This window comes from Eptatretus burgeri, chromosome 5 (genome assembly GCF_056783735.1).
Source record: "Eptatretus burgeri isolate ZD-2024b chromosome 5, Ebu_testis_v1, whole genome shotgun sequence".
NCBI classification, from domain to species: Eukaryota; Metazoa; Chordata; class Myxini; order Myxiniformes; family Myxinidae; genus Eptatretus; species Eptatretus burgeri.
The window spans coordinates 83,678,542-83,694,781 of NC_140965.1; the positions used below are offsets into that span (position 1 = coordinate 83,678,542).

Below are 16,240 nucleotides of genomic sequence, written 5' to 3' on the forward strand. Positions count from 1 at the left end.
CACAGAGAGAGAGAGACAGACAGACAGACAGACAGACAGACACTAAATTATGTATTGTAGTACGACCATACCTCAATAATTTTTCAAGATAGCAAACTCAAAAGTATATAGCTTATTTGTACGTATGTGTAGAACGTGTGAGTAAGGTTTGATCAAATTTAGTCAAAGGTCAAGGTCAAGGCCATCCAAAACATGCAAAACACCTATTAGGCCACAATTAGAAAAATGTATCGGCCAAATGTGTTATGCATAACAATCATGTAAAACTTGATGGGTCAAATTTTAGAAATTTCCAAATTGTTGTTTCCATGGCAACTATTGTTCATTTGGATTTCGCAAGTACAGTATTGTGACGGTTTTCAGAGACCCCTGGTTCCAACACGAGTAGCCATTAGCCGGTGTGTCCACCTATGGTAATGCTCGGCACGTCGGGTAGCACAATCCTTATCTGGGGTGATTATTTGCGAAGAAGGTAAAGCGAAATTGGACGCTGGACCCTACCTCAATTAAGCATCTCAGATGGTGTCTGTGGTTACTTAGCAACCCGTCACACTACAGAGTTATCCTCAGTTCGCCGGCTTCAGGATCGTCGGCCAGATAGTAGATTCGAGAATTCCTCTTGGCTCTTGCAATCCCTACCGGAGGTGAATCCATAACAGTATCATGCTATGCATGACATCTTTCTTGTCTGTTTGTCTGTCTGTCCGATCCCTTATGGCTTATATATTGTATATCTTGAGAAGGGAACATTGTCAGGCCACCAATGGTGGCCTGGTGGGGAGCATCATGGGAGAGGAGTGGCAATTTATTTTGGGGTTAGGGGGAGATCTGTGTATCGGTTTAGGTGATCGCAACCACATTTAGCACACATAATGGGGGGCAATAGGTAGTAAAATAGGGATGGTAGTAATTTTAAGGGAGGGTGGGAGTGTGAATATGGATTCTCTCTGTCGGGGTCTAGTTCTTCACATTGCCAACCGTTTGGGCAGTCATGCTACAAAACGTGGCTTGCATAATGGGGGTTCCATGCGGAATTTATCGTGAAAAAGGTGATTTTGAATGGGGGTGGTGAGGGGGGGGTGGAATCGCTGTAATGGTTTGTGATCACCACCAAACTCAGTAGGGATTGTGTAGGCCTCATGTGTGAGGGGGTGGGGGTTATTTATGATTTTTTAAAAAACTTTTTTGGAATAAGGGAAAGGGTAATCCATTCGACCACTTCAATTGATCGTGCCCAAACTTTTCATGCATCGTGCAGGGATGCAGGCCCCAGCCCCATGGAGTACCGGATTTAGGGGTGGCCAGGTGGGGCCATGGCCCCGGGGACCCCACATTTAGGGCCCCCCCCCACAATCATTGTGCCCACAGCCCCCCCCCCACATGGTCAATCCGGCCCCAGCCCCATGGAGTGCAGAATAGAGGGAGGGAGATGGAGGTTTGGGGAAGGGGTGAGGGATTTGTCGTAATTGTTGTCTTGAGAATAGCAGGGGGCATAGCATGTGGACCCCTTAACACAGCACTTGTTTTCTCTTTTACGTTTCAGAACCTGACTCACTCCAGTGGTGATGTTGCTGCATATGTCAATATCAATGTCTCCCACTGCCCATGTTCTGCATTAACCCCTTTGATCCCCTCTGGCTGTACTTCCTCTATATAAACCATCTGGTGATTATGTGGCGTATCCTCCACCAATTGATATAATGAATGAATACACGTTCTGCTCACATGGACCAACAAGTAACCAACCATCTATCCGATCTATATATCTCTCTCTCTCACACACACACACACACACACACACACACACACACACACACACACACACACACACACACACACACACACACACACACATACATACACACATACATACACACACACACACACACACACACACACACACACACACACACCACCACCACCATGCAAGTTGGCTGGTTGGCTCAACAATAACCAATTGTCGTATTCCTAATTAAACCTTCAGTGAATCTGTGAGTCTGACCCAATCTATGAACTTCCCTACCCAAATCCCTACAAATGGAACATTATCCCTCCTCGACCTGGTGATGACGAACATTCCCTCCAAACTTCTCTGTTCCACCTCTGACCATGTTTTTGTTCGGGCGAATCGTAAATGTGCACCGTCCCTCGGATGGACGTAAAGCCAGGTGCCCCGTCTGGCTGGCATCAGTTAGTGGACATTAAAGATCCCACGCTGTATTGTGTGAAGAGGAAGCGAGTTATCACCAGAAACTTGAAACAAATTACAGATTCCGACCCAAATGCGTAGGGGCATGACCTATGGGATGCAATACCAACTTCCTTCCTGACTCACTTATGACTTCCTCCATTCTGAGTCAGTGAGTACTCCTCAATGGTATCAGGTTTATAACATATATATATATATATATATATATATATATATATATATATATATATATATATATATATATATATATACATTCTATGAGTGGAGGCTGGAATTGAGCATCTTGGGCTGATATTTCTTCATTTGCATGAATGACCACACCAACCCCTCTCTAAAACGCTTCCCTTCCTTTTTGCAAATGATTCAAAATTATGACATACTTGTTTATCCCATCCCAAAGACAGGCTGGCAACAGCTGCTTCTTTCACTGCTGACGAAGATAGGATTAGATGTTGCATTGACACTTGGGACATGTCATTCAATTCTTGCAAATCTCACATCCTCATTCTGTCTCTCTGGAAGTACGTATCACCGAATGAACCCATCTCTACTTTCTTGAAAAACCATTGAAAGAGTTTCAATTTAATGAACTTATGGGCTTTCATATCAGCCATGATGTCTCCTGGCCGGACCATATTATTATGGATCTAGCCTTTGGGGTAAAATGGGGACGAGATTCGAATAGTTATTTCATAGTACATGTTATCACAAGTCTAATGTAATTACTGGAAATTAATAAAAGGTGTCAGACACGTGGTTAGAAATATCTAGTCCCCCCACCCAAGTGTCTATAATCTGTATCTACACCGTACCTCCACATCCCCTTTCCTCTCGACACTCTTCAACCTTCCTCCCATTGTAATCTGTCCTTATATGGCCTTTCTTTTGGAATTACAGCCAATTGGAACGGCCCATGGGTGCGATGTTGGGGTCAGCGCGAGGACACGAGATGAAGCAGAGACATGATCATACATGTACATCTGGCATGCTCAAGATCAACGGACCGCCCGTACTGTGGAATTTCCCCGGCTTGCCCCGCCAAGTAGTGCAAGCCATTGATCATCACCTGTCAGGCCACGCCAGCCAATGGGCACATGCCACAGTGATGCGACACTCCGCAGGACTTGATATACGCTACCGGTCAAAAGTTTTAGAACACCCCCATTTTTCAGTTTTTACTGAAATTTAAGCAGTTCAAGTCCAATGAATAACCTGAAATGGTACAAAGTTAAGCGGAAAACTACCAGAGGTCTTTCCTTTAGAGAAATTGAAAAGAAAAGCCAAGGTGTCAGTGAGTACAGTTTCCTCCACGATCAAAAGGCACTTGGAAACTGGAGGAAACACTGACAGGAAGAGGTCTGGCAGACCCAAAGCCACAACACAATCAGAAGGCGAGTTTCTGAGAGTCAAGAGCTTGCGTGATAGGCGACTCACAGGACAGCAGCTTCAAGCACATCTTAACACTGGTCGAAGTAAGGAAGTCTCAGTTTCAACTGTGAAGAGAAGACTTCGAGCTGCAGGTTTGACAGGTCGGGTGGCAGTAAGAAAGCCATTGCTGAGATGGCAAAATAAGAAAAAGAGGCTTGCCTGGGCCATGAAGCACCGCCAGTGGACTACTGAAAACTGGAAGAAGGTCTTATGGACCGATGAATCAAAATTTGAAATCGGTTCATCACACACGGTGTTTGTATGATGTCAAGTAGGCGAAAGGATGGTTCCTCAGTGTGTGACACCAACTGTCAAACATGGAGGAGGAAGCGTGATGATCTGGGGCTCTTTTGCTGGATCCAGATTCGGCGACTTGCACAGAGTGACTGGAACCCTGAACCAAAAGGGCTACCACAGCATTTTGCAGTGCCATGCAATACCCTCTGGTCTGCACCTAGTTGGTCAGGGGTTCATCCTACAGCAAGATAACGACCCAAAACATACCTCCAGGCTATGTCAGAACTACCTTAGAAGAAAGAACAAGACGGTAGGCTTCAAATCATGGAATGGCCAGCACAGTCTCCAGACTTAAACCCCATCGAGCTGGTTGGGGATGAATTGGACAGAAGGGTGAAAGCAAAGCAACCTACAAGTGCAACACATTTGTGGGAACTTCTGCAACAGTGTTGGGAAGAACTTTCCGAACAATATTTGATTTCCATTGCCATGAATGTCACGAAGAAACCCTGACTAAACTAAAGGCACGAAATGCCACGAAGAATGTGGAAACGAAGAATGCCACGAGTCAGTTTGGCTGTTATAGCTGCAAAAGGTGGCGACTTAGATCAGTCAAAAATTTCGATTAAATTTTGTTCAACAAAACGATTCCATGATTTATTTTTTATCTTCAATTGTTTATTTGTTCTATGCTTTAATTTCAGAGTACATTGAAACGTTAAACTGCTTAAATTTCAGTAAAAACTGCAAAATGTGAGTGTTCTCAAACTTTTGACCGGTAGTGTAAGCCTTCACTTTACGCTTGTTCCCGCTCTCTTGATTCTGGGTCCCTGCTGCTGGTGGTAAGTTGCTGGCCCTGCTGCGACTCAGTGCCTACCTGCTGTTCCGGTGATTTGTGGCATGCTTACAACTTGGTCGAACCAGCACACAAGGCCGGTCCGACCAAGTTACCGCAGGGACAGCACCGGATCGATCCGCTGCGCACATGAAGGAAAGATCATGCCGTGTGCAGGAGCATCACACATGGAGCAGGTCTCTGTCTCCTCTATTATCTCTGTTCTGTAGACCCTTGAGTGAATGCGATGCTATTTATTTCAGGCTTTTAGCCGTCAAGGCCTTGAGGGAGCGTTGGTTATTTATTTTACTCGTGGGCCCGTTGGTCCGATTGACCAAATTTTCATTGGTCTTCACAGTCTTGTTGCAAACCCACCTGCTGTGCTGCTTAAGCATTCGGCTGCCTTTCACTAAGCCCATATGTGCTTAGGGGCCAGCACGGGATTGTGTTTGTTATTATCCCCCGCCAACCAACGAAGTTGGTGGGGGATATGGAAATAGGTTCGGGTCCGTCGGTCCGTCGGTCGGTCCGTCCGTCCCATTTCGTTTCTGGAGCTTAAGTACAAATCCCCTCAAGATGTATTTACGAAATTTGGAACACATATCAAGCAAATGGTGAACTGGTGCCTTTTGATATTTTCTAATTGATAGGTCACATGGTTTGGCAGCCATGTTGGATTCAAGAAAAATATTAAATAATGTTTTCTCTGGAATCACATAACCTAACGAAGCAAAAATTTGCAACTATCATCTTCCATCATGCCTGCATACATAGTAAAAATTATGCCGTCACAAGTCACATGGTTTGGTGGACATCTTGTTATTATTGCAATGTGATACTACTATTCTTATTATTGTTGCAAATATTATTTGTGTGAATTAATATCTGCTTTGTTGCAATATTATCATTTTTTTGTTTTTCATATATTTTTATTTTGTAATATATCATATTACATCCATATCATACATTTTGTAATTTAGAATGCCATGCCGTGGTCGGACGACGTATTAAGCTGGAAATAAGCAGTAACAACTATGGTAACAACAGTAACAAATAAACCAATGAATAGTCATAACTGGCAAGGGTCAACAACGTCCAACGTTGTACACGACCTGATGTTGTGGGCAGAATGGCTCTGGTTTCTCCCAGGAGACCTAACAAGGGTTTGTGATCAGTCTCAATGGTAATATGTCTTCCAAAGACATATTGGTTCATCTTTAAGGTGCCCCAGACACACACCAACGCCTCTCGTTCTACTTGAGCATTGCGACGTTCAGTGTCAGACGGGGTTCGTGATGCATACGCAACAGGCTGGAGATTACCGGTTCCATTTGTTTGCAACAACGCACACCCAATGCCATATGACGAGCTATCACAACTGAGAATAAGTTCCTTGGATTGATCGTAATGGACTAGTAACGGCGAGGAGGACAGCATGGTTTCAGCGGCCTTGAACACTCTTCTTTTGGTAGCTTCCCATTTCCAGACAACGCCTTTCCTGAGAAGAAGATGCAGAGGCTCGACGGTTTTGTTTGGTTGAGGCAGGAAATTACCAAAGTAGGTCAACATACCCAGGAATGCATGAAGTTCTGAAATGTTTTGTGGCATTGGTGCATTTGCAATTGATTAAACTTTGCTCGGAGAGGGAAAAATGCCTTAACAGGAGATTTGATGACCCAGGTAATTCAACTTCACGTGCCATAAAGCTCCACTTCTCATGCCTTAGGCATAGCCCAGCCTGTGACAGCCGATTGAGGACTTTGTTTAGGTTCTCGAGGTGTTCATGGTGTGACTTGCCAGTCACTAATATGTCGTCCTGGAATACGACTTTTTTTGGTTCAGTTTTCAATAATGTCTCCATCTTGCGTTGGAAGATTGTTGTTGCAGAGCGTATTCCAAATGGGTATTTGTCTTACATGTGGAGTCCTTGATGAGTGTTGATGCATATATAGGGCTTGGAATCATCATCCAGTTCCATTTGAGCATAGGCCTTGGTCAAGTCAAGCTTAGTGAATGTCTAGCCACCCATGAGAGTGGTGAACAGATCCTCTTCTTTGGGCAAAGGGTAGCCATCCAGCTTTGAATAGCGGTTGATCATCGTTTTGTAGTCTCCACAAATGTTCACTGTTCCATCTGCTTTGAGTATTGGAACGTTAGGTGCTGCCCAGTCGGAGTACTCAACTCGTGAGATGATGCCCTCACTCTGCACGCGGTCAAGCTCACATTCGAATCGCTGATCCGATTTGAAAGATTGTACAATAAAACATGGTGAGAAAAAAAAAAAACCTCAGGAAGTGCATGATCTATTGGACCCGAACCGTGCTTTCTCAGGTTAGTGTTTTTAATTCAATGTAAATAGATTATTCCCATTTAAACTGAATGGAATAAAGCAAAATCATACCACAGAAATGTAAAAATTCGACTTGAGGGATACATGACAGGGCATGCAAATAGAGATCGAAATAAAACAGTTGGAGCACATCAACAAAAATAAATAATAAATTGGTTGGGTCCATTGTTTAAACTGCGTGTCCCATCTTCCAACATTAGTTGGTAGATGTTAAAGATCCCATGGTGTCCTTCATGAAGAGAAGGCAAGCTATCGCCGGCACATTAGCCAAATTCCAACTTAGTCAAATGTCAGGCCTGTTCGTGAAACACTTGGGCCAAAAAAAAAACGTGGGAATAATTTTGGCCATTAACGAAAGTACATCACAAGTGAACAACTGTCTTCAGTTCCTTGTTTCCTCCTGCATCAAAGTTCCTTGTTAAGCTGCCACACCCAGCTCTCCTGCAATAGCTACTATCTCTTTGAACATTTTATGCAACAATCGGTGGCCTCTCTGTCTTCTATCACCTCCTTTCTGGTGTTGCACCCTTTCGTTGCTCTGTCCCCCACCAGTAGTATGGTGGGGGATGACCTGATGTGGTTGTGAAGAGCCATCTTAAAGCCCTGGAGGGAAAAATGGGATTGAACAGATTGAGGAAGTTGGTTCCACAGGCAAGAGGAAAAAGAAACAAATGAGTGGAGGTGAGCATTGAACCTGGATTTTTGGAGTTTCACCATAAGTGGGTTACTGGCAGACCACGTGTGCCCTGCTGAAACTAGGGGAAAGGGCAAATTAGGGTTAGAGGAAGAAAGGGACAGAGCAAGGAAAAGGTGGAGTGGAAGACAAGAAAGGAGGCTTTTGAAGACGATGCCACCGATCTTCTCTCAATCCTATACTTGTGTTTGCATCCAGCATTCTTCCCCTCAAACCTTCTTCCTTCAAGTGTCCCTTCGTTGTCTCTGCACCCCCCCCCCCCCCCCCGTGGGTGTTTCCCCAATTTCCACTGTGTTATACAGGGTCTGCCAAATCAGCCAGCCAGGAAACAGTTGTCTGAGGTTTTCCTCCAAAATCTCCAGATTTAGCAGGCCCAGACTTTTTTCTCTGGGGCTACCCAATGGACAGGGTATGCCATGCAAAAACTAAAGGACAATGTTCATAGAGAAATCCTTAACATTCAGTTGGAAACTCTGGCATCAGTGATGGAGTGTGTTTTACAGTGGGCACAATTTTTGTGTGGATGCCTGTGGTGGTCACTTACTGGATGTGATTTCACTGAACAACAAATTTCAAAAAAATTTTTTTTACTGGAGATGTGTAAAGTGATTAAGACTAATTTGGGTACGCTGATTTCAAAAATCATAACCGTTTTGCTGTATCACGTCAGGATTTTCAGGAACAGAAATATTCCCATTGCCCAGTAGTCAGGATTTCAATGAAATTTACATATGTCTTTAACATGTCTATTTCGTACAATTGTTGTTAACTTGTGTTATATTTCTTTCTTTCAGATAAAGATGAGTAGGCGTTCCTGTACCAATCATCCTGACAACTTCTGTTATGTCTGTGGTCGGTATACCAAAAAAGATCAACAGCGAAGTATATCTACAGCAGTGAAAATGAAGGCCGCCTACTTTCACTACTTCGGGTGTAAGGTGGGGGACCAAGAACAGAGCTGGGCACCACACATCTGCTGCACAAGCTGTCACACAACCTTGACTCAGTGGTTGGTGGGCAAGCGCGCGAGCATGCCATTTGCGGTGCCCATGATATGGCGTGAGCCGCAGAATCATCATGATGATTGTTATTTCTGCTGCACAAGCATCGCCGGCTTCAACAAGAAGAATAAAGGTCACATCAAGTACGCTGACTGCGTCTCTGCTCGTAAACCTGTGCCTCATGATGACGAGAACCCCGTTCCAACACCTCCAGCTGATCAGAACATAGCTGTAAGCAGTGGTGAAGAGGATGGTGATGATGAACCTTTTGAACCCGACACTCAAGAATCACACCTTCTGAACCAGGGAGACTTAAATGATCTTGTAAGAGATCTCTCGCTGTCAAAGGCGAAGGCAGAGCTGCTTGGATCAAGGCTGCAGCAGTGGAATCTACTTGAACCTAACACCAAGATATCCTTGTTCAGAGCACGTCACAGAGACATGGCTGAGTTCTTTGAGATGGAAGACACGATGACATTCTGCAGTGACATCAACGGTCTGTTGAAAGAACTTGGGTGTGATCACGATCCTGCAGACTGGCGCCTCTTCATCGACTCGGGGAAGAACAGCTTGAAGGCTGTTTTGCTCCACAATGGCAACGAGAAACCATCAGTCCCACTGGCTCACGCGTTCGGCATGACAGAGACCTATGAGACTATGCGGCAGCTGCTTGATTCCATCAAGTACAATGACTTCAACTGGCACATCTGCGGAGTCTTGAAAGTGGTGGTGCTGTTGTTAGGGCTGCAGTCAGGCTACACGAAATACATGTGCTTCCTTTGTCTCTGGGATGGCAGAGACGACAAGAATCACTGGACGAAGAAAGATTGGGAAGAGCGAAAAGAGCATGTACCTGGTCGACACAACGTGAAGCATGTCGCCCTTGTCGACCCAGCCAAGGTTTTCCTTCCACCACTCCACATAAAGCTCGGCTTGATGAAAAGTTTTGTACGGGCAATGGATCTGAATGGGCGTGGGTTTTTATACCTCAAGGAAAAGTTTGGCAACACCTTGTCGGAGGCCAAGATCAAGGCTGGTGTCTTTGTAGGACCGCAAATCCGACAGATTATGAAGGACGAAACTTTTCCGACAACTCTAAACCCCAAAGAGCTGGCAGCGTGGAGGAGCTTCAAAGCTGTGACGGACAACTTCTTGGGGAACGAGCGCGCGGACACCTATGAAGAAATAGTGCAGCAGCTGCTGGAGTCCTTCAGGAAACTTGGCTCCAGGATGTCCCTGAAAATCCATTTCCTACACCAGCACCTGAACTTCTTCCCTGACAACTTGGGAGCAGTCTCGGACGAGCACGGCGAGCGATTCCACCAAGAGATTTCACTCATGGAGACGCATTACCAAGGGCGGCACAACCCGAACATGATGGGCGATTTCTGCTGGTTCCTGCATTGTGAAACTGACACAGAGCAGCACAAACGCAAAGCCAAATGCCTAAAGCATTTTTAATTACATTCTAGTGGAGTTTTTCTGTAATTTCTATAATTTTGAAGCATTCATGATGAAATATATGAATAAATGAATTTTTGTAAATTTCATTGAAATCCTGACTTCTAGGCAATGGGAATATTTCTGTTACTGAAAATCCTGACGTGATACAGCAAAACGGTTATGACTTTTGAAATCAGCGTACCCAAATTAGTCTAAATGACTTTACACATCTCCAGTAAAAATTTTTTGTTGTTCAGTGTTTTCACAAAATAAATTGTGAACAATCTCCAAAGTGTGTTCTTTAATTTCAATCTTGTATATTGAATACAACATACTTATTATTTCCTACATTGGTGTTTGGAATACAGTCACGACTTTTGGCGGACCCTGCACATCTTCCAGGAGCCTCGACATTGCATTAAAAATGAATAAATAAACCTTTCAATTGTTCCAATATAGTACTTCGTGAAGATTGTACATATTTTTCCATACTCTGGATATTTGAACTATTTTCCTGCCTTTTCCTGATAGTCTGATATTCTGGTTTTAACCTTTTCTCTCCACATTCCATACTATCACAAGTGTGGACTAGAACGGGCACTCGTAGAGCGCATACCTTTGCCGCAGCCACTAGTTTGAACATGGCATGAGAGTTAAATGAGGAACTAAAATTCCACTAAATCTCCTGGGGAATTTCGCAAATTTAAAGTCCATGATCCGGATTTTGTGAAAGGATTTTGTTATTAGAACTATTACGATTATGACAATTTTAGGTGATTCGTTGTCCCGAGTGCCGAACTCTGTAGCATGTAGGGTCGGATTCGGTCGAACGTCACTGACCACGCAGACACGACCTGGATCAAGTAGATCATGTTTTCAAATCCGAGCGAGGACAAAAACGTCATTTTAATTGGCGTCTAATTAAACAAGAAAGTAAAACTCCTTTTACTAAACCACGAGCGAAGCTATGTGCATATCAAACTATACCAAGTCTCCTTAATGAAAATTTGTTGTATTTTACTTAGTAACTAAGTTTGGTAGGGCCCTTATGGCCCTTGTTGCATCTACAGACACACAGTTTAGAGACAGAGATATATTCTGGTTTACACCCAAACTTCACCAGGAAGTGTTGGGGTAGGGGCAAAATGGTGATAAACAACAAACGACTGAGTTATTACGTGTTCAATATTGTATTTATTATACTTGATGGAACATGGTGATGACATAGAATACAGCCAAATATGGAAATGTATGAGATTACAGTAGATAATAGGAGACTAACAAAAGTTGGCAAAAGATACATGTTATTTAGTTAGATCGACTCATGAAACGTTACGTTGAAATATTTGAAATGGGAACAACACATTTTCGGTGATCGCGAATGTGCCACAAGTGCGTGAGGAACAAAAAAAAAATCATATTTCGAGGGAGACACAAAGCATGTCGTGGTCTGAATAGTCCGTGTCAACGACATCCACGTGTACGGCGACTGGCTGGTTGACGTATACGTGGTCCAGTCGAGATCTCTGGTCTGTCGTTGGCTCGGTCACATACTGGCGGAACCCGTGTTGTGCCATCAGCTGTAGGATATCGTTTTCCGGAGCACCAAGCAGGTCAAAATTGAAGTCACCCAGAATGACCGTCAATCGTTCTGTATTTAGTGCCGTCAGGAAAAGTTCAAGTTTATCTTTGAACGCCGTTTGACTCTGTGATGGAGGTCTGTATAACGTCACGATATTAATTGTCCTGTTGTGGACAAAGGCGGATACTCCTTTGTGTTCCAGATCTGAGATAGTGTCTAAACTTGCTGGATGCATTTTTTCCGGTGCCATAATCATGATGCCACCTCGGCTGACACCTCGGCTGAAGGTCTTGGCACTGCAAGCATTTCTTCAGCATCTGACATTGTCCGATTTGTAGTCCATCATGCAGAAATGTTTCGGCGAAACAGAAAACATCCATCTTCATGTCGTCCAAGTGCTGAAGATAGGATCTGACATTAAGGAAACTGATGTTGAGACACTTGTTTGTTTGATAATGGGGTCTTGGAGCATCAATTTTCGGAATGTTGGTGAGACGGTTCATTTCTTGCTGAACGGCAGGATTAATGCGGATGCTACTCTCATTAAATCCCAAAAAGAGAAGTCCCTGAATTGACCGGACACGGCTCATTGCAACATATGCCTAGCCAGGCATAAATTTGCCTTGGCCTTGCATCGTCACAACGATTTGTTCAAACGTTTTCCCCTGAACTTTGTGAATAGTGCACCCCCAGGCAAGTGTGAGAGGGAACTAAGATCGCTTCACCTCCACCGAGTGTCGCGCCCTTCCAGTAAAAAATTGAACCTGCTGTCTCACGATCGGGACCGCGTCTGGATAGCGTTGCTTGTACTGGCTCTGGACAATTGCGTCCTTGCCGACTCGAGGACTGTCAAACTTGACGAGAATGGTAGTCACCTGATCTCCTGTCGTCTCTATTGCAAGGACGGTTCCACAGACGCCATTTGCCAAACCGTCAGACACGTTAATGTTGACGGTGATCATAACTCGTGCCCCTTTTGTCACCATAACGACTTGTCTGAGTCCTCCAGTGTCAGATGCTTTTGTGGACATAATCACATCAAGTTGACCAGTCCTGACGTCCTTCTTTTTATCAATGGCCTTGATTTCATATATTGGAGACCTTGGTTTCTTGATATGCATCATGTTGTGGTTGTCTACTTCTTTGTTCGTCTTAAAGACGTGTAAGGCGTCAGCTGGATAGTCGGGGTCGGATGTGGTGATCACTCGATTTCTGAGTAGTTTAATGTCTTCCTCGTTACAGGACGCTGTTCTGACCCTCATGAGCAAATCAGCAAACCGCTTGTCATCTTTTTGTCTCATGCTTTCGGTCAACTGGATCATGGTGAAATTTTCCTCCCAGAGTGATCCGTGTAACCTGGCGTAACAATCTGAGGGAAGTCCAAATACATGATCTTGACCAACGGGTTGGAGTTGAAAGAGATCTCCAACGGCAAGAATGCTGACGTCTCCAAAACGCGAGTTAGCATCTGCTATGCCTGTGATGTCTTGAAGTCGCCGATGGATATGATATAGGAGATCTGCTCCCACCATTGACACCTCATCTATAATGAGAAGTTTGAGCTTCCCGATGCGTGATCTGAGTGAGTTAAGCTTCTCGCTGCTCGCGGGCATATACTCTCTCTTACTGCGTGGACCACATGCGAAACTAAAGGCCGAGTGTAGTGTCATTCCTTCGATACCAAATGCAGCCGTTCCTGTGAATGCTGTGAGAATAATGGGCAGCTCGGCAGGCTCAATGTGCCCAGACAATGGTTTCAGTAACTTCATTGTCTCATAGTAGTGCACAAGCTTGATGATGTGGCTTTTCCCGACACCACCGGGTCCACTGAGAAAAAACCCTGTAGACTGGTGGTGGTGTCCCAGACTTCAGAGCGAGTATCGTGTCTTTGCACCACTTGCGATGCATTTTGATAACTTCCATTTGTTTTACATTCAAGGTCCTCATCATGTTCTTATATTCCTCGGGTGTCATCAAGATCTTTCCAAGTTCTGCGGTGAAGGGCGCATGCAGTTCGATATTCGTTGGACGCGTTTCCGGAGCCAGATCAAGGTTTTCTGCCATGTCCGCTTGCTCAACAAAGCGTTCATTCACAATGCCTTCGTCTTCTTGTTGTGCCTGTTCGTGTTGTGCATTAGGTGCCATGGCGTCCCAAGCGTGGTCAGGCGGCCCGTATTCGTGAAGGTCTTGGAACGCTTGCTCGATTTCACCGTCGTTGTGTGTGAATTTCTGAACGTTGTTTTGGACGACACCTTGAACTTGCTGGTACCTTTCTGTGAACGATGCACAATTTCCCTTGAGGTCTGTCTCTTCGTTTCGCCAAGGATGGTATAGCATCAACAGATTCCTGTATTTAGCATCTCCCTCATCTTTCTCTTGGTGGAATCTGATTACACAGGGTTTACGTCGTTTGCGCATTTGTCCAAGACCATTTTGTAACTGAATTTTGGTGTTGGCTGCACCGGGATTGTCATCGTCGTCTTGATCATCATCATCATCGGACAGGACCTGTGGTTGGTGATCATGTCCTTCATCAACAGTGGCAGTGCGCGTGGTAGTGTAATTTGCTGCAAGCTCAGCCAGCGACATGTTCTCAAGAATACGTGGTCGAGCTTCGTACCTGTCGAGAAGAGATGTGCAGTAGATGTCTTCAGAATCATTGTCCACGTCCATGAGTTGCGCCCGAGGTTTCAACATAGCCACTCTTTTTTCTTTTGGTGAAGTGTTGATGAAGACCACCGTTCGAGTGGATTTTTTGAGTGGCAGAGAAAGGAGTCTGTATACTGCTTCTTGAGCACTGACTTCCCTATTGTGCAGGAAGGCTGAGCCAACTTTTCTAAGTTTGTCCTTGACATCCTCTCCGCGACATTCATCCACGACTGCCCTCAGCAGTTCGCCCATGGCTCTTTCACTTTTCAGCATGTAGCTGGTGACATACATGATACTGGTGGCTTGGTAATGACAGTCTTTTGGCTTGGTGGGTGAGGAAATCAGAATCTACAGTTTTGCCCTCTTCTGCAAGTGGCTGAGTGTGTGTGTCTTTGTAGAGATGTAACAAGTTCACGCAGTTCACCATCATTTTGTGGGATAGAACACGACTGGTAGCGGTCAATAAACTCCGAGACTTCATCATCCGTGTTGACGCCAATTTTTGGGGCGTCCTTAATCCAAAGGATTGTATGAGCGTGTTGAGACCCGCGAGCCTGGAATTCTATACGTTACATGAAATCTTGAAGTTCGCCAATGGGATTGCTTTTCGATCCAATAAATTCCTTGAAGAATAAATCCAGTCTGTGTTGATACTGTCTTGCTGTTGTGACGAGGTTATTTCTTAGCCATTTGCACTTCTCCTCCCAAGCCGTGTTGTTGACATCATCATCATCACTCAGAATTGTGCCATATTGTCTTGCAATGCTCTGGATGACTTCTGGCCATTGCATGTCGGCGGCTGAGAGAGTCAGGAACCAAGTGGGTGTGCCGAGCTGCCGTACCATTGCGAGTAAATCAAGAAGTGTTGTCTTCCAGTAAGCAGGAGATCCACGCACATTCTTAAGGAATCTAAAAGCGTTGTCTGTACGGATCATTGCTTGTACATTCTCCGAGGCTTTGAAAAATCCGGCATTGATTCGTCGGTCATGAAATGTCATTCCTCGCGTTTGTCTCATCGAGATCTGCAAATCATCGCGAATTTGCTTGGATTCAACCGTGTATTGGGCAGCAAGCAAATAGTCAATATCCTTGGCAAATCGTCCATCGACATGCAGTAGCCTTAGGTTGAAGTACTTTCTCGGAGTTATATTTTTTGGCCTTTCAGTTGAAAGTCCCCCGCGACCAAATGGATATTTGGATGGATTTGCAACTTCCTCGAAAGACTCATCCAGCAGAAAGGCGCAAGGCTTTTCATTCTCAGCTGGAGCAACACAATATGTTTTGTCCGCACTTCCTCCTTCCTGGAGAAGTGTGTCGAACTGCATTCCTCTGAGTGTGGTGCTATCCTCAGAGTGAGCAGAAGCTTCTCGGTCTCGTTCGATTCCGGCCGAGATGTCATCTTCCGTAGCATTGTTAGTGGTAGAGTTTTGGAGAGCCACATAATGTTGTTCTCCAATCAGGCCAATTGTAATGGTGTTGTCGCTTCTGCTGCCTCTCGGGTGAATGTCGTGCATCCAGTCCGGGGTAACGGTGTTGAGTACTTGGATATCGATGTTGAGCATTTCGGCCACCGCCTGGACCGCGACGTTATCGGCCCATTCCCCGGACCGAAGTCCTGCAACATATCTGGCGAATCTTCTACTTGGTGATTCCTGTTGACTGGGAGTTTGACCGTCAGTTATCGCAGGAATGAAACTGGCAAAGTTTTGAGAAGTTCCATAGTTCTCGAATAATTGTACAAGCTGATTCCTTATTTCTGATCCACTTGTTGACTGTACGCCGGCATCTTGAAAAGAGACTGAAACTGCGTGA

The 16,240-nt window shown here is 44.8% G+C and overlaps 1 protein-coding gene across 1 annotated transcript; it reads right to left on the reverse strand.

Moving 5' to 3' along the window:
- Nucleotides 1-12,489: 12,489 nt before the first annotated feature.
- Nucleotides 12,490-13,548, reverse strand: LOC147026857 (uncharacterized). The gene has a single exon (XM_085883591.1). It carries the CDS (start codon nt 13,546-13,548, stop codon nt 12,490-12,492), a length of 1,059 nt encoding a protein of 352 aa, XP_085739717.1.
- Nucleotides 13,549-16,240: the final 2,692 nt, after the last annotated feature.